At 68.8% G+C, this 24,194-nt stretch overlaps 1 protein-coding gene across 31 annotated transcripts in view; it reads left to right on the top strand.

The window, feature by feature from the left end:
- Positions 1-24,194, top strand: part of PLEC (plectin) — a 54,257-nt gene that overhangs the window by 22,684 nt on the left and 7,379 nt on the right. For 5 of the 31 annotated variants that reach the window (XM_072775399.1, XM_072775400.1, XM_072775410.1 and 2 more), the window contains 32 exons: positions 8,368-8,429; positions 8,659-8,673; positions 8,785-8,874; positions 9,185-9,220; positions 9,753-9,830; positions 9,912-10,004; positions 10,768-10,934; positions 11,607-11,722; positions 11,800-11,906; positions 11,984-12,103; positions 12,180-12,275; positions 12,456-12,583; positions 12,836-12,929; positions 13,460-13,614; positions 13,702-14,011; positions 14,097-14,174; positions 14,274-14,435; positions 14,570-14,674; positions 14,783-14,878; positions 15,079-15,204; positions 16,160-16,312; positions 16,404-16,558; positions 16,643-16,769; positions 16,871-17,054; positions 17,134-17,291; positions 17,405-17,583; positions 18,608-18,746; positions 18,881-19,237; positions 19,317-19,400; positions 19,571-19,675; positions 19,776-19,874; positions 20,769-24,149. In XM_072775399.1, coding sequence (XP_072631500.1) covers positions 8,368-8,429; positions 8,659-8,673; positions 8,785-8,874; positions 9,185-9,220; positions 9,753-9,830; positions 9,912-10,004; positions 10,768-10,934; positions 11,607-11,722; positions 11,800-11,906; positions 11,984-12,103; positions 12,180-12,275; positions 12,456-12,583; positions 12,836-12,929; positions 13,460-13,614; positions 13,702-14,011; positions 14,097-14,174; positions 14,274-14,435; positions 14,570-14,674; positions 14,783-14,878; positions 15,079-15,204; positions 16,160-16,312; positions 16,404-16,558; positions 16,643-16,769; positions 16,871-17,054; positions 17,134-17,291; positions 17,405-17,583; positions 18,608-18,746; positions 18,881-19,237; positions 19,317-19,400; positions 19,571-19,675; positions 19,776-19,874; positions 20,769-24,149 — 7,355 coding nt within the window. Of the gene's footprint in view, positions 1-1,492; positions 1,556-3,047; positions 3,209-3,792; positions 4,092-5,275; positions 5,427-7,588; positions 7,807-8,367; positions 8,430-8,658; positions 8,674-8,784; positions 8,875-9,184; positions 9,221-9,752; positions 9,831-9,911; positions 10,005-10,767; positions 10,935-11,606; positions 11,723-11,799; positions 11,907-11,983; positions 12,104-12,179; positions 12,276-12,455; positions 12,584-12,835; positions 12,930-13,459; positions 13,615-13,701; positions 14,012-14,096; positions 14,175-14,273; positions 14,436-14,569; positions 14,675-14,782; positions 14,879-15,078; positions 15,205-16,159; positions 16,313-16,403; positions 16,559-16,642; positions 16,770-16,870; positions 17,055-17,133; positions 17,292-17,404; positions 17,584-18,607; positions 18,747-18,880; positions 19,238-19,316; positions 19,401-19,570; positions 19,676-19,775; positions 19,875-20,768; positions 24,150-24,194 lie in introns of those variants that run through there. The other 26 variants (XM_072775401.1, XM_072775412.1, XM_072775418.1 and 23 more) reach the window with 20 other exon arrangements.

Here is a 24,194-nt window from a genome sequence, read left to right as displayed (position 1 = left end):
GGCAGAGCGGAGGGCACCCCCAGCCCCGACGGAGGTGACTCAGTGTTCCCTCCCAGCCGCAGCCACAGGCAGCAGCTCAGAGTTTCCAACAGGAAATGAACTCCAGCTCCAGGCTGAGTCAGCCCTGCGGGTGTGGGCTCCCCAAGGGCCGAGCGCAGGCCCCGGGGGCCACCCTAACTGGGGGCGCCTAGAGCATGCTGGGGGCCGGCTACGGTGCAGGCACATCCTGGGCCGTGGGGTGGTGATGGCTGCACACTCAGGCTGCGCCTGGGATCGCCGACTTCTCAGGGTCTGAAAGTACCACCATGCAGACTCCTAACTGCCCAGCCCTGTGCCCCCATCAGCTGCTAGAAGGGCGGCGGCAGCCGCGTGTGGAGCCGAGGCACCGACCACCCGAATGGCCTCGGCCAGTGGGTCGCCTGCGCCCGTTGGCCCTGGCCCGTGGATGCCGCGGGGTGCTGGGTGCCTCACTATGTTGTTCCCACCTGTGAGCCCTGGGGCCTGCTCAGCTGCGGGGAGGCCCTCTGCTGCTCGTTCAGCCCCGGCCTGGCAGGGAAGCCCCCACATCTGGGGATGGACTGGCTGAGGACCGAGGCAGCCAGACGTGGCTTTAGGGGCCACCAGGGAGGCCCCAAGGGCTGAGGGGCGGTGGCAGCAGCGGCTGCAGGGGGGGGCCACAGGGCGGGGTCCGGGCCTTGGGGCTGCAGCTGCGGGGGGCTCGGGTTTGCTTTCTGTGGTGCAGAGGCTCTCGTATGTGAACTTCAGGTACTTTCCAAACAGCATTGCCTTGCCCCGGCCGCGCTCCACAGCGGGGGTGCTCCTGCGGCCGCACAGGTGGCCTTGGGGACTGGCTGCTGCCCACCCCGCCGTGTCCCTGGACTTCCCGTGTGGCACGCGCGACCCAGAGGGAGCCCGGGCCCAGCATGCACAGCTACCTTGCTCTTTTTCATGGCCACGTAGTGCCACGCGCTGGGCTGGGTCTCTGCAACAGTCACTAGCTTTGTGTCTGCACCTGTGCACGTTGGCTGGGGTGTGCGTACGACTCGGCGGGTCCTCGGAGCCGGGTTGTGGCAGGATTAGGTTTGCCCCTGCCCCGGGCCTCTTTGGTGGGGTGGGAAGATGCATGGAGGAGGGCAGAGCCCGTGGGCTGGGGCTGAGCCGGCTGTGGGGTCTGTGCTGGGGGGACGGATGAGGATGGCGGGGAGGGGTGGGCCCGTGGGCAGGGCAGGGCAGGCATCCCTCGGCAGGACTGGCGGGCCCTGTGCGCTGCACTGAGGCTCGGGGATTTGGGGCAGGACCTGTACTCTGTACCACCTGGGCTGGTTGGACCCGTCGGTCCAGCGGGCTTCAGCTCTGCTGCTTCGGCTCCGCTCGGCTCACTAAGGGGTGGCCATGAGGAGGAGTCACAGCTCCCGGGGCTGGGTGGGGAGGCCAGGGCCTGAGTGAGCCCTCCCTCTGCCTCCCACCCTTCCCTCCTTCCTGCCGTCCCTGCCTTTCCTCCCGCCGGTCGCCATGGACAGGTACAGCATGGAGGAGCTGATCCAGCTGGGCCAAGGTAGGCGGTGCCCGGCGGGCTGCGGGGCGGATGGGCTCCAGGCGGGCAGCCTGTGGCTGGGGCCCGGGGCGCTGGCAGTGCCTGCCTGGGATGCCAGCAGGCAGAGATGCAGGGATGAGCTGGGCTCTGTCTCAGAGCTGCCCGGGCGGTGTCTGGCGTGGGGATGGCCATGAGGATGGCCGGAGGCATCTGGAGGGGAAAGGCCCTGCCCCAGGTGGGCGGTGGGGGGCTGCGCTGCCCTGGAGGGGCCCCCTAGCCTGATGGAGCTGGCCTCCCACTGACTGGTGAGTCCCGGGCTCCTCTGAGGCTTTGGTCAGAGCCAGCTACCCCAGGCCATTTCTCACCCATGAGCTTCTGAAATGTGGGATTGGCCAGCTGGAGGTTTGGGGCCCCAGGCCCTGAGTTCATAACTCCTGGTCTCCCCCATCGACCACATTGCCTTGTCCCCAGCTGCCTTGTCCCCAGCATCAGAGGCCGAGCGTGGTCTGCTGTGCTTTGCTGCAGGGTGACCACATGTGCCAGACACTGCCTGGGCTCAGAGTACAGCCTCGTGTGGCCAGAGGCAAGCCCGTCCCTTTCCTGGGCTCCTCATCTGCAGCGCCCAGAGGATAGCACAAGGGACCGGGCTCTCTGAGATTGAAATACAATGGTGCTTCACACACAGGAAATGCTACAAAATAGGATATAAATCCTTCCCTCTGGCCCTTAACTCTTTGTCTGCCGGGGCCTGAGGGTGCCTGGGAGCAGAGGGGGAGTACGGTGAGCCCTCCCCACGTCCTGTCTCCGGCCACCCTGAGGTCTGGGTCTCCAGGATGGGATCTACAGGCCGCCAGCCCCAGGCCTCCTGCACACCAAAGGCTGCTGGGGGTTCTGGGGTGGGGCCAGGGCAGGCCTGGGAACAGCCTGGGGCAGGGCCCTACAGCCCTGTGCTGGGGGGGCTGGCAAGTGTTCACGTGGCTCAGCCCGGTTTGGGGCAACCTGGATGCCTGGCTAGTGCTGTGACCTTGGGGAGCTATTCTGTCTCCCCTGGGCCAGGTGTTGTGTTGAGTGACTTGTGTGGGGCCCTCTGGGAGAAAGGGAGCCAAGTTCCCCTTGCCCTTGTGGCCTTCCCCGAGTGCAGCCCCACTACCTCCTGCACCCTGAGTGGCCGGCAGGGCGGGCAGGGTGGGCAGGGCAGGGGCTGCATCTCCTCCCGTGGGACACGAGCCCCCCAAGCTTCAATGTCAGTGCTAGGCCTTTTTCCGAGGTGGATTCTGACGCCAGGTGGCTTCTTATTATTAGAATCATGGGTAGGAGCCTGGGGGGGAGTGTCGGGTGGCGCCGCCCAGCCACACTGGACTCCAGCGAGGGCCTGGGCCCCAGTGCCCTAGCTCTGCACGTCATGTTCTAAGTCTGGACAAATGACGGGCCTTGCTTGCCCTCCTCAGATATTTATATCCCCCCCCCCCGGCCCCCTGCCCACCCCTCCCCTCCCCCATGGACACAGGCACTGCTGCTGACAGCGGCTCCGCCAGCCGTGCCCTCCTCCCACCGCCACCGCCACCGCGGGGCTCGCGGCCACCTCAGAAGGGTCTGTGACCCTCCCGCAGCCTGCTCCTGCTCCCTGTCTGCCCTGTGGGCCCCCGCCGCTGTCCCTAATGAAGATCGTGCCGGGTAGGTGAGAGCCCACAGGGGGCCCTGGGGGCGGCAGCGGGCAGGAGGCTCTGTCCTCACTTCCCTGCGCACACCCTGCCCTCCCAGGCCATCACCCCGCCCTCCCTTCAACCCTGTTCCTGTTCGCCATCCCACATGGGGTCTGGGGGCTCTGGGGGGGTGCTTGTCATCAAGGGTGGTTGGGTCAGCTACAAGCCTGAGGGTCCGGTGGGGGCTGGGGCGCTGGCATCTCCCCCCCACCCCCCGGGTGCCTGGCAGCTGTCACCAGAGGGCTTCTTGGAGGCAGAGTGGGGTACTAGGACACCGCAGTCACCTCCCGGGGAGGCAGGGGGTGCCCAGGCCCAGGCTGTGCTGGGGGGGGCAGGCTGTGCGTCACTAAGGCCCCTCCTCCCGGCGGGTGTGGCTGCGGGTAAGCAGGGGTTAAGGCTCCAGCTAACCTTGAGCGTGCTGGCTCTGCGTAGGGACAGCTGAACAGGGTGCAGCGGGAGGTGGGTGGGGAGCTCCGAGTGGCCGAGTGGCCGAGTGGCCGAGAGGGAGGAGGGAGAGGAGGCGGGCAGGAGCACAGTTGGTGCCGGGGCCAGGACTAGTCCCCGGGGCGCCAGGCAGCCGGTGCGGCAGGGCGGTCTTGCAGGCTGGGCGGTCCCGGGTCCTGGGGCGCCCCCCCTCCACACCCGCCTTCCAGGCTGGGAAGGGAGGAATCCACCGGTCGCTGGCAGCCGGTTCCGAAGGGCGGCTTCCCCTGCTCTGCCCGCCGCCTGCAGCCCCAGAGCCATGGAGCCCTCGGGCAGCCTGTTTCCTTCACTGGTGGTCGTGGGCCATGTCGTTACCCTGGCCGCCGTGTGGCACTGGCGCAGGGGGCGCTGGCGGGTGCAGGATGTGCAAGGTAAGCGCCTCTGGCAGCTACCACCTGGCCGAGCCGGGCTGCGGTCTCCAGCCACCGCCCCTGCCTGGTGGCTGGAGGCGGGGCGGGGTGAGGGGCCGCCTCCTTCCCACTTCAGGACTTCCCTGTGCCCTCCCTTTCCTGTCCCAGGGCTAAGCACCAGCACACAGTTGGAGAGTGGAGCCCCCCCCCCCCCATCCTGCATGAAGACCCTGTCGGTTTCCCTGGGGTAGGGCCAAGGTTCAGTGTGGTTCCCTCAGCCTGGAGCCCTGTCCTGGGCAGGTGGGTGGAGAGCAGGCCGGGGCAGGTGGCTCCAGACCAGGGCCAGGAGCAGTTACAGCAGAGCCCACCCCCCGCGGCAAGTGGAGGCCTCTCCCTAGCTGCCAGCACCAGGGACTGTCAACACAGAAACCACAGCTGGCAGGTGTAGGGCAGGTGCAGGGCTGGTGTCCTGGGGCAGGTCTTGGGAGAGGCTCTTGCCCTGGACTGAGGAGGGGCTGGGCCTCAGTGCCCTCGGCCCAGGCCCAGGACTGCCGTGGGGGCAGGCGGCCTAGCCGGCCTATCCACGGCTCAAAGTCACCGGCTCTGGGCGACAGCCCAGCCCAGGAGAGGGTGGGGCCTGTCTCCTCCAGTGAATGGAGCCAGGTGGGGCCCTGGGACCTGGGCTCCCAGGATGTAGAGTGGGTGCGCCCACCTTGCAGAGGCGCGCCCGCCGCGAGGGTGGCCAGTGCCGAGCCTGGAGGGTCTGCGCGGTCTCAGCCTGGGAACCAGAGCCGCTGGACCCAGGGGCTGAGTCAGGATGGGGCTTCTAGGCGTGGCTTTGGGGACTGGGGAGCCGGGTGACTCAGCTGCGGGGGCGTCCAATAAAACGCATGGGGCCGCCGCTTCTCCCCCCTCGGTGGGTGGCCCTGTCCCCACGTGGGTAAGGGGCAGCCCCGGTGCTCCCCGGAGCATTGGCCCCTCGGGGGCCTGGAGGGCGGGTTCCCGACTCCTGGGCGCCCTGAGGCTCCCCCGCGTTCCCAGGCCCCGGGCCTCCCTGAGCCTCCCCGGGCCGCGGGGTCCTCCCTCCCGAGTAGGGGCGCGGCCTCCCGGTGCTGGGCGGGTGGGGCAGGTTCCTCGCCGGTGGCACCGCCCCGCAGCCTGGCGGGCGTGGGCCCAGGGCAGAGGTCGCCGCCGTCCTCCTTGCTCGTGGCGCCCAGGCTATGGCGGCGGCGGGCACCAGGCGGGCGGGCGGCGCCTTCGCGCTGCGGGAGGTGCTGCTGGAGCGGCCATGCTGGCTGGACGGGGGCTGCGAGCGGGCCCGCCGGGGCTACCTGTATGGGCAGCTGTGCTGCGCAGGTGGGTGCGGCTGCGGGGGCTGGGGGGGGCACCAGGTGCAACCCCACCCCGCGTTGCTCCGGAAACACCTGGGCAGGAAGGCGGCTGCCCGCGGGTTCCTTATCTGCCGAGGGGGATGGGCAGGTGGGCGGGGGCCTGGACGGAGGAGGCGGGGAGGCGGGGAACAGGCGGGGCGAGGCTGTGCGCTAGGCCTTCAGCCTCCCTGCTGCCCTCCGTGGCCTCCGCCACCCTCGCTGTAGGGCTCCCATCCCAGGAGCGTCCACTGGCCGTGGGAACTCCAACCGTAGTCTGCACATCTGTAGAGGGACACGATGATACGCCTCAGAGGGTCGTGGGCAGCTCTAGGGGACACTGGCTGCGGCAGAAAATCGTGCCTTGGACAGTAAAGGGTCAAGCAGACGTGCAGGACCCCCGGTGCAGGGGCGAGGGGGGCGACCGCGTATGCGGTCGCGCTGGAGGCCGTCCAGCCAGTGAGGGCACTCGGGCTGCGCCAGCCTGGGCGAGGTTGCCTGTTGTTTCAGGGTCTGAATCTCAGGGACCAGGGATGGGGCAATCTAATCTACGGCCCCGGGGGCAGGGCCAGGCCGGCCAGGCTGGGAGGAGAAGACTTTGGAGGCCAAGGGACAGGAGTTGCTCCCAGGAAGGAGGCACCAGAGGCAGGACGCTTCCCCTTCCCTGGGGGCCCGGCATCCGTGGAGACCTCGAGTGGCAGAAAGCCGGGCCTGGGATGGGGGTTCACCCAGTGTCACTCGGGCCCTGGCTGCTGCTTGTCCTAGAAGTCCCCGCGTCCACGTGCTGGCCCGCTGCCAGGGGCCTGAGTTAGCTGTGCTCCTCACCAGGAGGGGCCCCACCTCCCCGTTGGTGCAGGGCCAGCCCAGAGGGTGCCGGGGGCAGGTGTTCAATACAGGCTTCTAAGACCCAGGCTTCTAAGACTCTGGGTGCTAGGCTTCCTGACCTGAGGACTGGCAGTGGGGGGGCCGTGGGCGTCAGATTTGGGATGTCGGAGGGCTTGGGGAAGGTGAAGAGCTGAGGACGTGTGGTGGGATGCTGGGGACTGCTGAGCCAGGCTGAGCCAAGCCTCCCAGGTTGCCTCCTCAGGTCACCTCCCGTCCCCAGGCCCTGCAGGAGGGCGTGGGGTCTCCTGCGTCTCTAGTCAGGTTCAGCTCACAGTGTCCACCGCCAGCCCGGTGGTCTGCCTGTCACCAAATGTGGGGGGCAGTGGGCTGTGGCCGGCCGGGCCTGAGCGCCCGTTACCCCGTGGTGTTAGGGTGCCCTCCCGTGGCCACGGAGGGGCAGCACGGACGGGGTGGGGCGAGCTTTTCCCGGAACGCCGGCGGGAGGCTCAGGGTAGGGGGTCAGCGGCTCACAGCTGGATCACATCAAGCCAGATGCTCTGACTGGAAAATTCTTGCGGCTATTTGGGCGGCTGGGGCAGTCCCAGTGACGGCCCTGGGCGGGAGGGAGCCCGACGGCACCCCTGCACCCTCTGCCCCCCCACCTTTACAGCCCCCAGGAGCTGTTATCGGAGAGCCCCGCCCAACTGCGCACAGGCCCCAGGTGTGGCTTCCTTTCCTGTGAGTCACTGCACTTAGGACCCTCCCCAGCCGTGACTCACTGGCCGCCCCCTGCACCCCGTGCTCCCCACTGCCCCCTGTACACCTCCCCCCAGCGCCCGCCCCGAGGTCCTCCTGCAGACTGGCGCTGGGCGGGCCTGCCCGATGAGTCAGCGCTCAGCTATGTGCGGCTCCTGCCAGCTCTGCCTCCGACGGGGGCACTGCTGGTGGGGGGGGGCACTGCTCGCAGGGATGGGGGCAGCCCCCGGGGCCAGGCCAGCACAGGGCCAAGGTGGCCCCCGGGCAGGGGGCCGGGGCACCGGGGCACGGGTCCGTGAGGGGGTGGCGTTGCCAGGGCTGTGGGGAAAAGATGGTCTCTGCTCCCCCGAGCCAGCAGTCCCTCAGCTCCTGTCGCTGCCGGCGTGCCGGGTCCCCTCGCGCCCCTGGGTGTCCCCCTGGGACTGTGGCGGGCCGGGTGGGTGAGGAAAGCCCGGGGTTTCCTGTTTCTGTGGGGCCGCGGGTGTGGCCCTGGGGGCGGGGCCGCCTCCTTCGGGAGGGTGGCAGGGCGGGTGGGGCCGGGGCGGGGACAGCGCCAGGGAGTCCGGGCCGGGAGTGGCCTGGCCAACTCCTCTTGGAGCGGGCGAGCAAGAGCGAGTCCCGTGCAGGCGCCGGAGTCGCCTGTGCCACAAGGCCGCCAGCCCACACCTGGGGCAGCATGTCTCAGCGCCGGCTCCGCGTGCCCGAGCCCGAGGGCCTGGGGCCCAAGAGGACCAGCTCGGAGGACAACCTGTACCTGGCTGTACTCAGGGCCTCGGAGGGCAAGAAAGGTAGTGGGCGCTCCCCTCGGCCGGGCAGGGCAGGGCAGGGCAGGCGAGCTGGGGGAGCGCCCAGTTCCTGCCGCGCCGCAGGAAGCTGCAGGAAGCCTGGCACGGACTGGGGACCCTGGAGGGGCCGAGAGTAGGGAGCAGGCTGAGGCCCAGGTGCAGAGCTGGGGGAGGGGTGGCCCTGGGCAAGGCTGGCGCCAGCCCCAACTATAGGGCTGCTTGGGTGGGACGCCCACTGCCCTGTTGGGGGGTCTGCCTTCCCCTCGGCCACCCTGGCCGGTCCTGGGTCCAGGCTGGGAACCTTCTGCCCAGGTCTCCGGAGGTGGCGCGTGTGGGGTGGGGCCGGCCAGGACTTGCCCTCTGGGCTCTCGGGGCGCCTCCAGCTCCGGACCCTCCCATCTCCACAGGGACTCGACGGCGCCCCCGAGCCCCCCCCGCGGCCTCCTGTGGGTGCTCTGGAGGCTGCAGGTCGTCGGGGGCTGCCCCCGCCGTGTCTGCCTGGCAGTCACCCCGGCCCCTGCGGGTCCTCCCGGGCCCCGGGTAACCTGGCTTTGTCTCCCCCAGATGAACGGGATCGTGTGCAGAAGAAAACCTTCACCAAGTGGGTGAACAAACACCTCATCAAGGTTGGTGGTGCGCGTGTGCGTGGCCGCAGGCAGAGCCGCGTGGGTGGGGGTGAAGGGGGGTGCCCCGGCCCCGCGCCAGAGCAAGGGCTGCCCACTGCTGGCCTGGGGCTCAGCTCTCCTCTCTGAAACCTGTTCTTTTCTCTTCTCCCTGCCTCCTCACGCTGCTCCTGTCTCTTCTTCCCTTCTTCTTCCTCCTCCTCCTCTTTCTCGGCCTCCTGCTCTCCCGTAGCACTGGAGGGCAGAGGTAGGTGCTCCGTGGACGTGGGATATGTGGTGGGGTCTGTGCCCGCCCCCGGCCAGGGCCCGTGGGTGGCCGTGGGGGCTGCGCCGCAGCCCAGTACCTCTGTCCCCACAGGCCCAGAGACACATCAGTGACCTGTATGAAGACCTCCGCGATGGCCACAACCTCATCTCCCTGCTGGAGGTGCTCTCGGGGGACAGCCTGGTGCGTGTGCCCGCCCACCTGCCCCCTCTGGGGCCCCGCCTGCCTTTCACCTGGACACCCCCGCCTGCCTTCCTGCACTGGGGCCTTTCCCACACGCCCACTCCGCGTCCAGCCTGGCCTAGGCCCCTGGAGTGCTGGGCCCAGCCTGGGAGTGGCCCCGACCCCCGTGCGAGGGCTCCCGACCCTCCTGCTCTTCGTGTCAGGCCCTGACCCAGTAACCTCACCCTCTGCTCTGCTTTGGTTTCTCTGCTGCTTGGACTGTGAACCTTGGCCTCTGCCCTTTACCCTATGCCCTGCTCTGGCCGGGCAGCCAAGAGAGCGGGACGTAATCAGGAGCTCGCGCCTGGTGAGTGGTTGCGCGTGCTGGTTGAGGCAGCGCGTGGGCTCCCCGAGACCGGGAGCCCAGCTCACCTGGGGCTGGTGGCCAGTCTGGCTCGGCCCGTGCCTGGCGCTTGGGCAGGTGGCCGGCTGCCTGATGTCCTGCCTGTTGCAGTGCCCGGGGCTGGGCCTGGGACCCAGCGGGGCCGCCACGCCATCCAGGAGGACCCCTCCCCCAGTGCCATTGCCCTCCACCCGCGGCTTCCTGGCTCCTGTCCCCTCCCACCCCTTCCTTCCTCCCTACAGCCTGAGCCTGGCTGCCGGACTTCCAAAGCCCCTGCTGGGCCTGGCCCCTGGGCCAGCGGCCTCCCTTCTCTGGCTGGGGAGGGTGAGGGGAACTGGGGGCATGGGCAGGGCTGCCGCCCGCCTGGGGGAAGACCCGCAGTCGGGTTAGCGCAGAGGCCGTGGGGGTTCTGAGGGCAGGCTGGGGCTGCTGCTGGCGGGCGGACGGTGCCCGTGCTCTGGGGGGGGCCGCTGATTGGCTGCGCCTCTTCTCACAGCCCCGGGAGAAGGGCAGGATGCGCTTCCATAAGCTGCAGAACGTTCAGATCGCCCTGGACTACCTCCGACACCGCCAGGTGAGACTGCCCACCTGGCTGCTGGCCCCGACCCCCCTCCCCGGCTGCCCACTGGTACGACTGAGCCTCGTTTGCCCGCAGGTGAAGTTGGTGAACATCAGGAATGATGACATCGCGGATGGCAACCCCAAGCTGACCCTTGGCCTGATCTGGACAATCATCCTGCACTTCCAGGTAGGGCCTCCGGGACTGGCCAGCGTCTGACTGAGTGTGCGGCCCCCGAGCCGGGGCCCCTGGCGTCCTGGCACCGCGGAACCTTCCCGCCAGCCCCGGCCCTGCACAGTCTCCGTGGCCTGAGGGCCCAGGGCTTTTGGGGCCTGCTGTACGGTGCCCTCTGGCCCCAGCTGGGCAGGGCCCGAAGAGCCTCCCTGCAGAGGAATGCGTCCTCTGTGTGCTGCAGCCTCCCGCCCTGGGAGGACTGGGGAGAAGCGTGCTGTGCACCGGCTGACTCACCCGTTGCCTGCTCTGTCCGCACAGGAAGCCACAAATCTAAGAGCTGAGCAGGCAGGGAGGCTGGCTGGCACGGCAGCTGAGTCACATAGGCTGGCAGGCCGACAGACAGACAGGCTGCCAGCCATCCCGGGCCCCTCCTGCAGCTAGAGAGGGGCTGGTGTACCCCCCCCCCCATGGTGGCCTTTCCGAGGCCTGGGGCTGCTGGGCCAGCTCGGGGGCCCTCAGCTGCTCCCTGTGGCCCAGCCCCCCTCGACTCAGGGAGGCGTCCGGGTACCCACCACGTGAGGGTAGCATGGACAGGGGGCCCTGACCTGCACCGCAGCGCCGAGACGTGGGTCCCCGTGACACCCCTGACGTGGGAGGGACCCCGGGAGGCCTCACTGTGCCTCGGCTGCCTGACAGCTCCCGTGTACTTCAACGGGAGGCCATGGGTGGCGGCAGGGCCCGCGGCCGCAGCTGAGCACGTGCCCACTGCGCGGGGCAGATCTCGGACATCCAGGTGAGCGGGCAGTCAGAGGACATGACGGCCAAGGAGAAGCTCCTGCTGTGGTCACAGCGCATGGTGGAGGGCTACCAGGGCCTGCGCTGTGACAACTTCACTTCCAGCTGGCGTGACGGTCGCCTCTTCAACGCCATCATTCACCGGCACAGGTACATGAGCTGTCCTCTCCCCGCCCCCCCGGGGCTTGGGGCAATCCAAACAGGTCAGGGCCGGGCCGGTGGCAGGAGGTGCATCTGCCACAGACTGGAACCCGCTGCCCAGGGGATGGGTGCCAGCCCCAGCCCACCCCGCAGGTAGGGTGCTGGCAGGCCTAGCCCCACCCACGTCCCTCCCTCCTCGGCCCGGGGCCTTTCCAGAAGTTTCGGTGGCTTCTTTGAAGCAGGATGGCCCGTGGGCGAGTGGTTCTCAGAGCCGGGAGTCTCAGGCTCCACGTGGCCGCCCCAGAAGGGGCCAGGGAGCCCAGACCACGGGGGGAATGGCCCTCAGTGGACCTCTGCTCCCACCCAGGGCCCGGGGCCTGGTGGACAGGGCAGCCACAGGACCCCTGGGCCGACTGGTACCCTCTGCTTGGTGTGTCCCCCCGTGTCTCTGCCCACTGTAGGCCCCTTGAGCCCCCGGGGGCGAGGCCCAAAGTTCACAGCGTCCTACACGGGGCCACATAGGTGGGCAGTACTGGGCACTAGTGGGCGGGTGCTGTAGTTTTCAGGGTGAGCGTGGGGTCGGGGTTCCCTGTTTGCAGGTGGAGGACTCTGTCCCTCTGTGCCCATCTGTGCTGACCTACCGTGGGTGCCTCAGTGTCCCACCCGCCCCTTTGCCCACAGGCCCATGCTCATCGACATGAGCAAGGTGTATCGTCAGACCAACCTGGAGAACCTAGACCAGGCCTTCTCCGTGGCAGAGCGGGACCTGGGCGTGACCCGGCTCCTGGACCCTGAGGGTGCGTGCCCCTCCCCCTGCCCCCTGTCACCCCCGTGCAGCCTCCACCCCCTGCTGACACCCGCCCCTCCCACACAGATGTGGATGTCCCTCAGCCTGACGAGAAGTCCATCATCACCTACGTCTCCTCCTTGTACGACGCGATGCCCCGAGTACCTGACGTGCAGGATGGGGTGAAGGCCAACGTGCGTGCCGGCCGGGTGGGCTGGTGGGGGTGGGCTGGGCGGCCCATGGTCCCTCACGGCCTCTCGCTCGCCCCCAGGAGCTGCAGCTGCGCTGGCAGGAGTACCGGGAGCTGGTGGTGCTGCTGCTGCAGTGGATGCGGCACCACACTGCCGCCTTCGAGGAGCACAGGTTCCCGTCCAGCTTTGAAGAGATCGAGGTAGGCCTGGTCCCTCGCCCGGGTCCCCTGCCCCCCGCAGGGCCCAGGAGGGCTGCTGACACTGTCTCCTACACAGATTTTGTGGTGCCAGTTCTTGAAATTTAAGGAGACGGAGCTTCCGGCCAAGGAGGCAGACAAGAACCGGTCCAAGGGCATCTACCAGTCCCTGGAGGTGAGTGGGTGACCTAGAGGTGAGGGCAGCGGGAGCACCCGGGGCTGAGTGAGGCCGTCCAAGGGGCTGGGCCCAGGGACCTGAAGGCCGGCATGGCCTCCTTGCTGAGGTTCTGGGACCAGGGCTGGGGTGGTGGTGGCTGGGTGGCTGGGCACCCCCCGACTTGGCGCCTGCCCACAGGGTGCGGTGCAAGCAGGCCAGCTCAAGGTGCCCCCCGGCTACCACCCCCTGGATGTGGAGAAGGAGTGGGGCAAGCTGCATGTGGCCATCCTAGATCGGGAGAAGCAGCTCCGGAGCGAATTTGAGAGGTGGGCGGGTGTGAGGGTGGGGGAGGCAGCTGTGGGTGGGGCCCCAGGGCAGCGGGAAGCCACCGGGGGGTGAGTCACTGCTAGAGGAGGAAACCACCCCCCGGGCTGGGAATCCCACAGAGGGGCCGGCTCGACTGCGGGCCGCAGGCCGGCAGGGAGGCCCGGGCAGGCGGCGAGGCCCGTATTCTGGAGCCACAAGCCTGGCGGGCAGACCCCACTCACGGCGGCTCCCGGGGGCCCTGTGAGCTGCAGGCTGGAGTGTCTTCAGCGCATCGTGAGCAAACTGCAGATGGAGGCTGGGCTGTGTGAGGAGCAGCTGAACCACGCCGACGCCCTGCTTCAGTCGGTGAGGGGAGGGGCGTGCAGGGCTCTGGGAGGCGGGAAGGGGGAAGGGGGGAAGGGGGGGGGGAGGAGGCGGGAAAGCCGGAGCCTGCCACGCCCTGTGGCCAGTGGGTGGAGAGCGGACCTAGCTCCACTCCTGGTGTGCTGCCAACTCTGATTGCTCCCTTTGGGCGGAGCTGGTGTCTGGGCACCAGGCAGGACAGCGGCGTAGCCAGGTCCAGGCCTGCCGGAGAGGCTCGTGGCCAGGGGAGGTGGTGGGGAGGCCCCAGGTCCACGGCGCCCAGCAGGAGCTTGTGGAAGGACCAGCTTGGTGAAGGGTAGGGCCTGGGAACGGGCACAGGACGGCCTGGGGGGTCTGGCCCCTTGGACCTAGCAGAGCCAGGGGTTCCTCTGGAGAGCCAGGGGCTGGCGGGCTGGCCAGAAGTGCACATCGGGAGCATGTGCAGGGCGGTGGGTGGCAGGTGGGGGCGGGGGGATGTGTCAGGACTGCGGCAGCCTGCCAGCAGGCCCGAAGTTGTGGGCGCCACCCTGCAGGACGTGCGGCTGCTGGCTGCGAGCAAGGCTCCACAGCGGGCGGCCGAGGTGGAGCGGGACCTTGACAAGGCAGATGGCATGATCCGGCTGCTGTTCAACGATGTGCAGACCCTCAAGGATGGGCGGCACCCGCAGGGAGAGCAGATGTACCGCAGGTGGGCCGGGGCCCTTGCTGGGGGCGGGGTCTTCACACAGCCTGGTCTCAGCTCATGCCGCCAACTGCCCCCGCCAACCGCCCCCAGAGTGTACCGCCTGCACGAGCGCTTGGTGGCCATCCGAACCGAGTACAACCTCCGGCTAAAGTCCGGCGTAGCTGCCCCCGTGACCCAGGTGACTATGCAGACCACGCAGAGGCGCCCTGAGCTCGAGGATGCCACGCTGCGCTACCTGCAGGACCTGCTGGCCTGGGTGGAGGAGAACCAGCGCCGGGTGGACAGTGCCGAGTGGGGCGGGGACCTGCCCAGTGTGGAAGCGCAGCTGGGCAGCCACCGTGGCCTGCACCAGTCCATTGACGAGTTCCGGGCCAAGATTGAGCGGGCGCGGGCTGATGAGGTGTGTGTGCACCCCGGGGTGGGCAGTGGCGGGGGGGGGACCTGACCCCGGCCACTGTGAGTTACATACTTTCCGTCTCCTGCAGGGCCAGCTCTCCCCTGCCCCCCGGGGCACCTACAGGGACTGCCTGGGCCGGCTTGACCTGCAGTACGCCAAGCTGCTGGTGAGTGGGGGGCAGGAGGCATGGGGGGGTGGGCAGGCAGGGGGTGGGGGGCTGGGCTCGGGGCTGTGGCCTGCTGACAGAGCTCCTGCCTGCCTGCAGAACTCCTCTAAGGCCCGTCTGCGGTCCCTGGAGAGCCTGCACGGCTTTGTGGCGGCTGCCACCAAGGAGCTGATGTGGCTCAGTGAGAAGGAGGAGGAGGAGGTGGGCTTCGACTGGGGGGAGCACAACTCTAACATGGCCGCCAAGAAGGAGAGCTACTCGGTGAGGCTACCCTGCCCCGTTGGGCCCTGGGCGCTGGCTGGTCCCCCAGCAGGAGCCTTGGGGGTGCATATGGGAGGCTGGTGGGCCTGGCGTGGCCCTGACGCCATCCCTGAGACCCACTGCCTCTGTGTCAGGCTCTGATGCGCGAGCTGGAGGTGAAGGAAAAGAAGATCAAGGAGATTCAGAGCACCGGGGACCGGCTGCTGCGGGAGGGGCACCCTGCCCGGCCTACAGTGGAGGTGGGGGGCCTGGGTCCTCGTGGCTGGGAGGTGGGTGGGCTGTGTGGGACCTCCCTGGGGATCCTAGTGGCTGGATGGGAGCCTGAGAAGGCAACTGTGGGCCCCCAGTCCTTCCAGGCCGCCCTGCAGACCCAGTGGAGCTGGATGCTTCAGCTGTGCTGCTGCATCGAGGCGCACCTGAAAGAGAACACCGCCTACTTCCAGGTGAGAAGGGGGCCCCTCCCTCTCCACAGGTCCAGCCGCAGCATCCCGGGGGCCCCGGACCACTCCTGGGGAGGCAGGGCTCCCTCCCTGTGTCCATCTGCACACGACTAAGCGATTTCTGTGCATCCCGTGGAGCTCGGGTCATAGTGTCTGCAGCATGTGGCCCTGGAGGCCCAGCATGACCGCTCCTTACCTCCTAGTTCTTCTCGGACGTGCGGGAGACTGAGGAACAGCTCCGGAAGCTGCAGGAGATGCTGCGCAGGAAGTATATCTGTGACCGCTCCATCACCGTCACGCGCCTGGAGGACCTGCTACAGGATGCCCAGGTGAGTGGACCGTCTAGGCCTCAGCCGGCCCAGGGCTCTGCAGCTAACGAGAGGTGGGCAGTGAGGCCTGGAGGGATGAGGGCAGGTGGTCGTCAGAGTCCGAGACTGGATGGCAGAGGTGTGGAGGTGGCAGGGCACAGGGCAAGCGGGAAGCTGGGAGAGGCTGTCTCAGCATCCAGGCCACGTGGACGCTCACCAGAGTGACAAGAGGGGCCGGGGGTGCTGGGGGAAAACGACAAGGGTCGGCCAGCGCCGTGGGTAGGGGTGTGGGGGTCCTGCAGTAGAGGCAGGTGGCTGCCGTGAGCTCCTCCATCGCTTGATCCACTGGATCCGCTCAGGGCAAGCAGAGGCCAGGGTCAGCCTCCCCGTCGCTGGCACTGTGGACAGCCCAGTCACATTTTGAGCCTGGTGTCAGGGCAGGCAGGGTCCAAAGGGCTGCGTGGGGCAGAGAGGAGTGCTGGGGTCTCCTGGGCGTGCTGGTGGGGGGCCCCTGTGGGCTGTAGCTGGGGTCAGTGGAGGCCTGAGAGCCATTGTTGGGGAGGCACGGGAGATCCAGGCGGTTTCAGGGTGGACTCTGACCGCAGCTTCCAACAGTTCCTGATGGGGTTTGGCCCCTTGGTTGGGGCTGGACAGGAGGAGGTTGGTGTCCTCAGCAGGAGGGGGGGGTGGAGGGGAGAGGACATTGCAGGACCTGAGTGCGGCTGGGGCTGCTCTCCTGGACGGCAAGGTGTGGGGCCCCAGGACGGGGAGCCCTTAGTCCTGCCCAGGGAGAAAGGAGGCTCCGTGAGGTCTGTCGGGCCAAGCCCCGGGTTGCTGCCTCAGCCACACCTCTTGCTTCCCGGCACCCCAGGGGCTGCAGGGGGGGGTCGCCTCAGTCTTGGGGCAGAGGCCGGGGTGCCTTGCTCATTGCTGGGGCAGGAGCATGGGTCTTCACAGGGCCTCCTCTCCCTGGCAGGATGAGAAGGAGCAGCTGAACGAGTACAGGGCACACCTGTCAGGGCTGGCCAAGCGGGCCAAGGCTGTCGTGCAGCTGAAGCCCCGAGACCAGGCCCAGCCTGTGCGGGGTCTCGTGCCGCTGCAGGCTGTGTGTGACTACAAGCAGGTGGAGGTGAGGCCCGGCCCAGCGGGCCTATGGGTGGGGAGGGATCTGGCTGGGTGGGGCGTAGGCGTGGCCACCCTGTGATGACTCTGTGCTCTAGGTGACTGTGCACAAGGGTGACCAGTACCAGCTGCTGGGCCCCGCACAGCCCGCGCACTGGAAGGTGCTCAGCAGCTCTGGCAGTGAGGCCGCCGTGCCCTCTGTGTGTTTCCTCGTGCCTCCGCCCAACCAGGAGGCCCAGGAGGCCGTCAGCAGGTGGGTGGTCTGGGACACGGCAGCCGGAGTGGGTGGCAGTGGGCCGGGCCCCCCGCAGCACTGACCATGCCGCTGCCCTGCCAGGCTGGAGGCCCAGCACCAGGCCCTGGTCGCGCTGTGGCACCAGCTGCACGTGGACATGAAGAGTCTCCTGGCATGGCAGTGCCTCAGCAGGGACGTGCAGCTCATCCGCTCCTGGTCCTTGGTCACGGTACGACTTACCCACCGGGCCACGCTCGGGGTGGGGGTGGGGTGCCTTCCCGCGGGCCGGGCCCTCCCTTGCCCTCGCTCAGCCCCGAGTGCCGCCCACAGTTCCGGACGCTGAAGCCCGAGGAGCAACGCCAAGCCCTGCGCAGCCTGGAGCTTCACTACCAGGCCTTCCTGCGGGACAGCCAGGATGCTGGGGGCTTTGGGCCTGAGGACCGGCTGCAGGCCGAGCGCGAGTACGGCTCCTGCAGCCGGCACTACCAGCAGCTGCTGCAGAGCGCGGAGCAGGGTAGGCGGAGGGCGGGCACGGTGGGCGGGGGGCCTGGCGGGGGGCTGGGGGGCGGCCCTGTGAGCAGACATGTCCCCAGGTGCACAGGAGGAGTCCCGCTGCCAGCGCTGCATCTCTGAGCTCAAGGACATCCGGCTGCAGCTGGAGGCCTGCGAGACCCGCACCGTGCACCGCCTGCGGCTGCCGCTGGACAAGGAGCCCGCGCGAGAGTGTGCGCAGCGCATCGCCGAGCAGCAGGCATGCACCCGCCCCGCCCCGCTCCCTGCCCCACTCCCTGCCCTCCGCAGCCTTCACCGGGGGCCTGGTGTCGCTCCCCAAGCCAGCTTGTCCCCTACATGCTTTCTCCTCAGAAAGCACAAGCTGAGGTGGAAGGACTAGGCAAGGGTGTCGCCCGGCTCTCTGCGGAGGCCGAGAAGGTCCTGGCCCTGCCCGAGCCGTCACCTGCCGCCCCCACCCTGCGCTCAGAGCTGGAGCTGACCCTGGGCAAGCTGGAGCAGGTCCGCAGCCTGTCTGCCATTTACCTGGAGAAGTGAGTGCGCCTGCGGGGGCCTGGGACGGTTCTGAGCAGACGGGGCTTGACCGCCCAGTGCTGGCTGGGACAGCAGGGTCTGCTGAGGGATCCGGCCAAGACGGCCAAGACGTGGGTGTGACCAGAGGGGTCGGCCCTGCTGTGCTCTGAAGGTGGCACTTCTTGGTGACCAGCCGTGGGGGGAGGAGGGAGGCGCAGCTCGGTGGGACGTCGGGGCCGGGGGCAGGAGAGTGAGGAGGGCAGGCTGAGGAACCCCAGGGTGGAGGTGGCCTTGGCCTGTAGGTTCAGACGAGGGGCTGGGCCGGGGTTGGGGCACTTCTTGGTGGAGGGTGGGGATGAGGAACTGCAGAGGCCTAGCGGCTGAGGTCTTCTCCGGGGCCTGCCCCCATCCCTCGGGCGTGCTTGCTCCTGTGCCCCTGGGAGATGCAGCCCACCCAGGCTCCATCCCCTCAGGCCCCCTGCCACCCACCCACAGGCACCCCTTCTCTCCTTTGCTGCTGATCCCAGCACAGATGTGCACGGGCTCAGACTCTTGGAAGGACGGTGGGCGAGTCTCTGCCCCCTTTCCTCTGTCTCAGCACTGACTGGGGTTCAGGGCCCGTTGTTGTTCTGTAACGTCATCGACATGCCCGACTGTTAGCCGTTCTTTCTCCACAAAAGCAGACGTGTCGTGTCAGGAGACGTGTCGTCAAGCACACATCTGATACAAGGTGTTGCCGCTTATGCGGTCTCAGGTCTGGAAGGCCGAGCGCTCCCCACCGGGCTCTAGGGGCAGCAGCCTGGAGGTCTCTTCTGCCTCCAGGTCTTGGAGCTCGCTATCTCCCTGGACAGCACAGCTGCCTCCAGGACTCAGTCCAGAGCTAAAGTGTCCATGTGTCCCCGAGCTCCCCAGCCACCCTCTCCCCGAGGCCTCTGAAGCCAGTGGGTGCAGCTCAACTGACCACCAGGACTGTGCTTCCACTGCATGGCACTCGGTCCCCGCTCCCCCCAGCCCACCCTGTGCTGAGCCCCATTCTTCCCGCAGGCTCAAGACCATCAGTCTGGTGATCCGCAGCACGCAGGGGGCTGAGGAGGTGCTCAGGGCCCACGAGGAGCAGCTCAAGGAGGCCCAGGCTGTGCCTGCCACCCTTCCGGATCTTGAGGCCACCAAGGCTGCGCTGAAGGTACTGCTGCTGGGCCTGGGCCTCACCGTGAGGGCCAGGGGCACAGGGCAGCATGGGCGGCATGGCGGCCAGAGGCAGGGCCTTGGAACTGAAACCACACCTGCCTCCCTGTTCCCCACACCGCCCCCCTGCAGAAGCTGCGGGTCCAGGCGGAAGCACAGCAGCCCGTGTTTGATGCCCTGCGGGACGAGCTGCGGGGGGCTCAGGAGGTGGGGGAGCGGCTGCAGCGGCAGCACGGCGAGCGGGACGTGGAGGTGGAGCGCTGGCGAGAGCGGGTCGCACCCCTGCTGGAGCGCTGGCAGGCTGCACTGGCCCAGACCGACGTGAGGCAGCGCGAGCTCGAGCAGCTGGGCCGCCAGCTCCGCTACTACCGCGAGAGCGCGGACCCGCTGGGCACCTGGCTGCAGGACGCCAAGCAGCGGCAGGAGCGGATCCAGGCCGTGCCGCTAGCCAACAGCCAGGCCGTGCGGGAGCAGCTGCAGCAGGAGAAGGTGGGTGCGGCCCAGGCCCCGGTGGGAGTGGGTCCGGAGGGGGCGCGCCTTGTGGCCGCTGACCACCCTCCCCTCCCAGGAGCTGCTGGAGGAGATCGAGCGGTATGGCGAGAAGGTGGATGAGTGCCAGCAGCTGGCCAAGCAGTACATTAATGCCATCAAGGTGAGGCTTCCTGGCTTCCTGCTACCTGCACGGAGGCTTGGCCGCCCGAGGAGGTCTTGCTGGGCCCTCCACGGTGCCCCCTAGCCCAGGCCACACCCGCAAGAGCCTGGAGCAGGTTCCAGGGTACAGCGAGGGGAATGTGAAGCTGGCGGCTGTTGTTGTCTTCGCAGGACTACGAGCTTCAACTGGTCACGTATAAGGCGCAGCTGGAGCCAGTGGCCTCCCCAGCCAAGAAGCCCAAGGTCCAGTCCGGGTCTGAGAGCGTCATCCAGGAGGTAGGGCCGGGGGTGCTGCTGCTGGGGCTGGGCGGGGTGCACGGGCCCTGTGGCTCAAGGCAGGCCTGACCCCGGATGCCTCCTTCCCCGTGGCCCCCAGTATGTGGACCTGCGCACGAGGTACAGCGAGCTCACCACGCTTACAAGTCAGTACATCAAGTTCATCCGCGAGACCCTGCGGCGCATGGAGGAGGAGGAGGTATGTTCTGTTGGGGTGGGAGTGCCATCTTCCTGCCCGCCCCGCCCCGGTGCTGCCCTGGGAACCTGAGACCACTCAGGACGACTCGCCCCTCCTCTCCTGCCTGGTGCTGTCAGCACCCTCCCCTGCAGCACGGCCCGCCCCCCCTTGCCATGGCGCTGCACTGCTGTCCCCGTGGTGGCTGGCACCTCCTCTCCTCTGTTGGCACGTGCCCCCTACCAGGCGTCCTCCTGGCTCTCTTGTGTCTGTTCCTCATGGGGGTCCACGTGGTCTCTCCGCTTGGCCACTTGCCATGGAAGGGCTGGGGACAGAGGGTCCCGGAGTGTCTCGGCAGGGCAGGTGGCTCCCTGTCCGTTCCTTCTGCTTCCTGGGTGGATTCGCCGTCTGGCCTACGTGCGGTCTCCTCTCTGCAGGCTTGCAAGCCCTGGGGGCTGCGCTGCTGTCTCACACTGGCTGCCCCGGCTCAGCTCAGGGAGAGGGGCCCTGTGGGCAGAGCCCAGCCAGCAGGTGTTCAGCAGCACTCTGGCAGGGCGGTGTGGTGGGCGCGGCTCGCACGCCCTGCAAACTTCCTGCTTTGCTCTCTCTCTCTCTCCCTGTCCATCTGTCTCCATGGCCTGTCTGCGGGAAGAGGGGAGGATGCCTGGGCCTCCTTCCCCAGGCTGGTGAGCACGGTGGGGCCAGGCTGCGCTCGCTGCCGAGTGCCCTGGGCGGGTGCACGCTGTCTCCCTCGGCCGCGCTGTGACCTCTGTCCTCCCTCGACCCTCCCACCCCCACCCCCGCACCGCGCTGTCGGAGTGAACTGTGGTGGTGGTGCCATGTCCTGTGAGTGCCCGGCGGCCCGCCCTGTGCTCACGGCTCTCTCTGGTTCTCTCCCTCTCTCTGCCGCCGCCGCAGAGGCTGGCTGAGCAGCAGCGGGCAGAGGAGCGGGAACGGCTGGCCGAGGTGGAGGCCGCGCTGGAGAAGCAGCGGCAGTTGGCCGAGGCCCACGCGCAGGCGAAGGCGCAGGCCGAGCGGGAGGCAGAGGAGCTGCAGCGGCGCATGCAGGAGGAGGTGGCACGGCGGGAGGAGGCCGCGGTGGACGCACAGCAGCAGAAGCGGAGCATTCAGGAGGAGCTGCAGCACTTGCGGCAGAGCTCGGAGGCCGAGATCCAGGCCAAGGCCCGGCAGGTGGAGGCCGCAGAACGCAGCCGGGTGCGCATCGAGGAGGAGATCCGCGTGGTCCGCCTGCAGCTGGAGGCCACTGAGCGCCAGCGGGGCGGGGCCGAGGGCGAGCTGCAGGCCCTACGTGCGCGGGCGGAAGAGGCCGAGGCGCAGAAGCGGCAGGCACAGGAGGAGGCGGAGCGCTTGCGGCGGCAGGTGCAGGACGAGAGCCAGCGCAAGCGGCAGGCAGAGGCGGAGCTGGCCCTGCGCGTGAAGGCCGAGGCCGAGGCGGCCCGAGAAAAGCAGCGGGCCCTGCAGGCGCTCGAGGACGTGCGGCTCCAGGCCGAGGAGGCGGAGCGGCGCCTGCGGCAGGCGGAGGCCGACCGGGCCCGCCAGGTGCAGGTGGCCCTGGAGACGGCGCAGCGCAGCGCAGAGGTGGAGCTGCAGAGCAAGCGCGCCTCCTTCGCCGAGAAGACTGCGCAGCTGGAGCGCACGCTGCAGGAAGAGCACGTGGCCGTGGCACAGCTGCGCGAGGAGGCGGAGCGGCGGGCTCAGCAGCAGGCGGAGGCCGAGCGCGCCCGGGAGGAGGCGGAGCAGGAGCTGGAGCGCTGGCGGCTGAAGGCCAACGAGGCACTGCGCCTGCGGCTGCAGGCGGAAGAGGTGGCCCAGCAGAAGAGCCTGGCGCAGGCTGAGGCCGAGAAGCAGAAGGAGGAGGCGGAGCGGGAGGCGCGGCGCCGGGGCAAGGCGGAGGAGCAGGCCGTGCGGCAGCGGGAGCTGGCCGAGCAGGAGCTGGAGAAGCAGCGGCAGCTGGCAGAGGGCACCGCGCAGCAGCGCCTGGTGGCGGAGCAGGAGCTGATCCGGCTGCGGGCCGAGACGGAGCAGGGGGAGCAGCAGCGGCAGCTGTTGGAGGAGGAGCTGGCGCGCCTGCAGCGGGAGGCGGCCGCAGCCACGCACAAGCGCCAGGAGCTGGAAGCCGAGCTGGCCAAGGTGCGGGCTGAGATGGAGGTGCTGCTGGCCAGCAAGGCGCGCGCAGAGGAGGAGTCCCGCTCCACCAGCGAGAAGTCCAAGCAGAGGCTGGAGGCCGAGGCCAGCCGGTTCCGCGAGCTGGCCGAGGAGGCCGCCCGCCTGCGTGCCCTGGCTGAGGAGACCAAGCGGCAGCGGCAGCTGGCCGAGGAGGATGCGGCCCGGCAGCGGGCGGAGGCGGAGAGGGTACTGGCCGAGAAGCTGGCCGCCATCAGCGAGGCCACGCGGCTCAAGACCGAGGCCGAGATCGCCCTCAAGGAGAAGGAGGCGGAGAATGAGCGTCTGCGGCGGCTGGCGGAAGACGAAGCCTTCCAGCGGCGGCGGCTGGAGGAGCAGGCCGCCCAGCACAAGGCGGACATCGAGGAGCGGCTGGCGCAGCTGCGCAAGGCGTCAGAGAACGAGCTGGAGCGGCAGAAGGGGCTGGTGGAGGACACGCTGCGGCAGCGGCGGCAGGTGGAGGAGGAGATCCTGGCCCTGAAGGCGAGCTTCGAGAAGGCAGCTGCCGGCAAGGCGGAGCTGGAGCTGGAGCTCGGGCGCATCCGCAGTAACGCCGAGGACACACTGCGCAGCAAGGAGCAGGCTGAGCTGGAGGCCACGCGGCAGCGGCAGCTGGCGGCTGAGGAGGAGCAGCGGCGCCGCGAGGCCGAGGAGCGCGTGCAAAAGAGCCTGGCTGCTGAGGAGGAGGCCGCGCGGCAGCGCAAGTCTGCCCTGGAGGAGGTGGAGCGGCTCAAGGCCAAGGTGGAGGAGGCCCGGCGCCTGCGTGAGCGAGCGGAGCAGGAGTCGGCTCGGCAGCTACAACTGGCCCAGGAGGCCGCCCAGAAGCGGCTGCAGGCCGAGGAGAAGGCGCACGCCTTCGCCGTGCAGCAGAAGGAACAGGAGCTGCAGCAGACACTCCAGCAGGAGCAGAGCATGCTGGAGCGGCTGCGGGCCGAGGCGGAGGCGGCGCGGCGGGCGGCCGAGGAGGCGGAGGAGGCGCGGGAGCGGGCCGAGAGGGAGGCAGCACAGTCCCGGCGGCAGGTGGAGGAGGCCGAGAGGCTGAAGCAGCTGGCCGAGGAGCAGGCGCAGGCCCAGGCGCAGGCGCAGGCCGCCGCGGAGAAGCTTCGCAAGGAAGCGGAGCAGGAGGCGGTGCGGCGGGCGCAGGCAGAGCAGGCCGCCCTGAAGCAGAAGCAGGTGGCCGACGCCGAGATGGAGAAGCACAAGAAGTTTGCTGAGCAGACTTTGCGGCAGAAGGCGCAGGTGGAGCAGGAGCTGACCACGCTGAGGCTGCAGCTGGAGGAGACCGACCACCAGAAGAGCATCCTGGACGAGGAGCTGCAGCGGCTGAAGGCCGAGGTGACTGAGGCAGCCCGCCAGCGCAACCAGGTGGAGGAGGAGCTCTTCTCTGTGCGCGTGCAGATGGAGGAGCTGAGCAAGCTCAAGGCACGCATCGAGGCGGAGAACCGTGCGCTCATCCTCCGCGACAAGGACAACACTCAGCGCTTCCTGCAGGAGGAGGCCGAGAAGATGAAACAGGTGGCAGAGGAGGCCGCCCGGCTGAGCGTGGCCGCCCAGGAGGCAGCCCGGCTGCGGCAGCTGGCCGAGGAGGACCTGGCACAGCAGCGGGCCCTGGCGGAGAAGATGCTTAAAGAAAAGATGCAGGCGGTGCAGGAGGCCACTCGCCTCAAGGCCGAGGCGGAGCTGCTGCAGCAGCAGAAAGAGCTGGCGCAGGAGCAGGCCCGACAGCTGCAGGAGGATAAGGAGCAGATGGCCCAGCAGCTGGCTCAGGAGACGCAGGGTTTCCAGCGGACGCTGGAGGCGGAGCGGCAGCGACAGCTGGAGATGAGCGCCGAGGCTGAGCGCCTCAAGCTTCGTGTGGCCGAGATGAGCCGGGCCCAGGCCCGCGCCGAGGAGGACGCCCAGCGCTTCCGCAAACAGGCCGAGGAGATCGGTGAGAAGCTGCACCGCACAGAGCTCGCCACGCAGGAGAAGGTGACACTGGTACACACTCTCGAGATTCAGCGGCAGCAGAGCGACCATGACGCCGAGCGCCTACGGGCGGCTATCACCGAGCTGGAGCGTGAGAAGGAGAAGCTCCAGGAGGAGGCCACGTTGCTGCAGCAGAAGTCTGAGGAGGTACCGGCCATCCCTCCACATGCACGTGGGTGGGCCCTGGGTGGA

This window comes from Canis lupus, chromosome 14, assembly GCF_048164855.1.
Source record: "Canis lupus baileyi chromosome 14, mCanLup2.hap1, whole genome shotgun sequence".
In the NCBI taxonomy this organism is placed as follows: Eukaryota; Metazoa; Chordata; class Mammalia; order Carnivora; family Canidae; genus Canis; species Canis lupus.
This window is presented reverse-complemented; position numbering and strand designations above follow the sequence as displayed.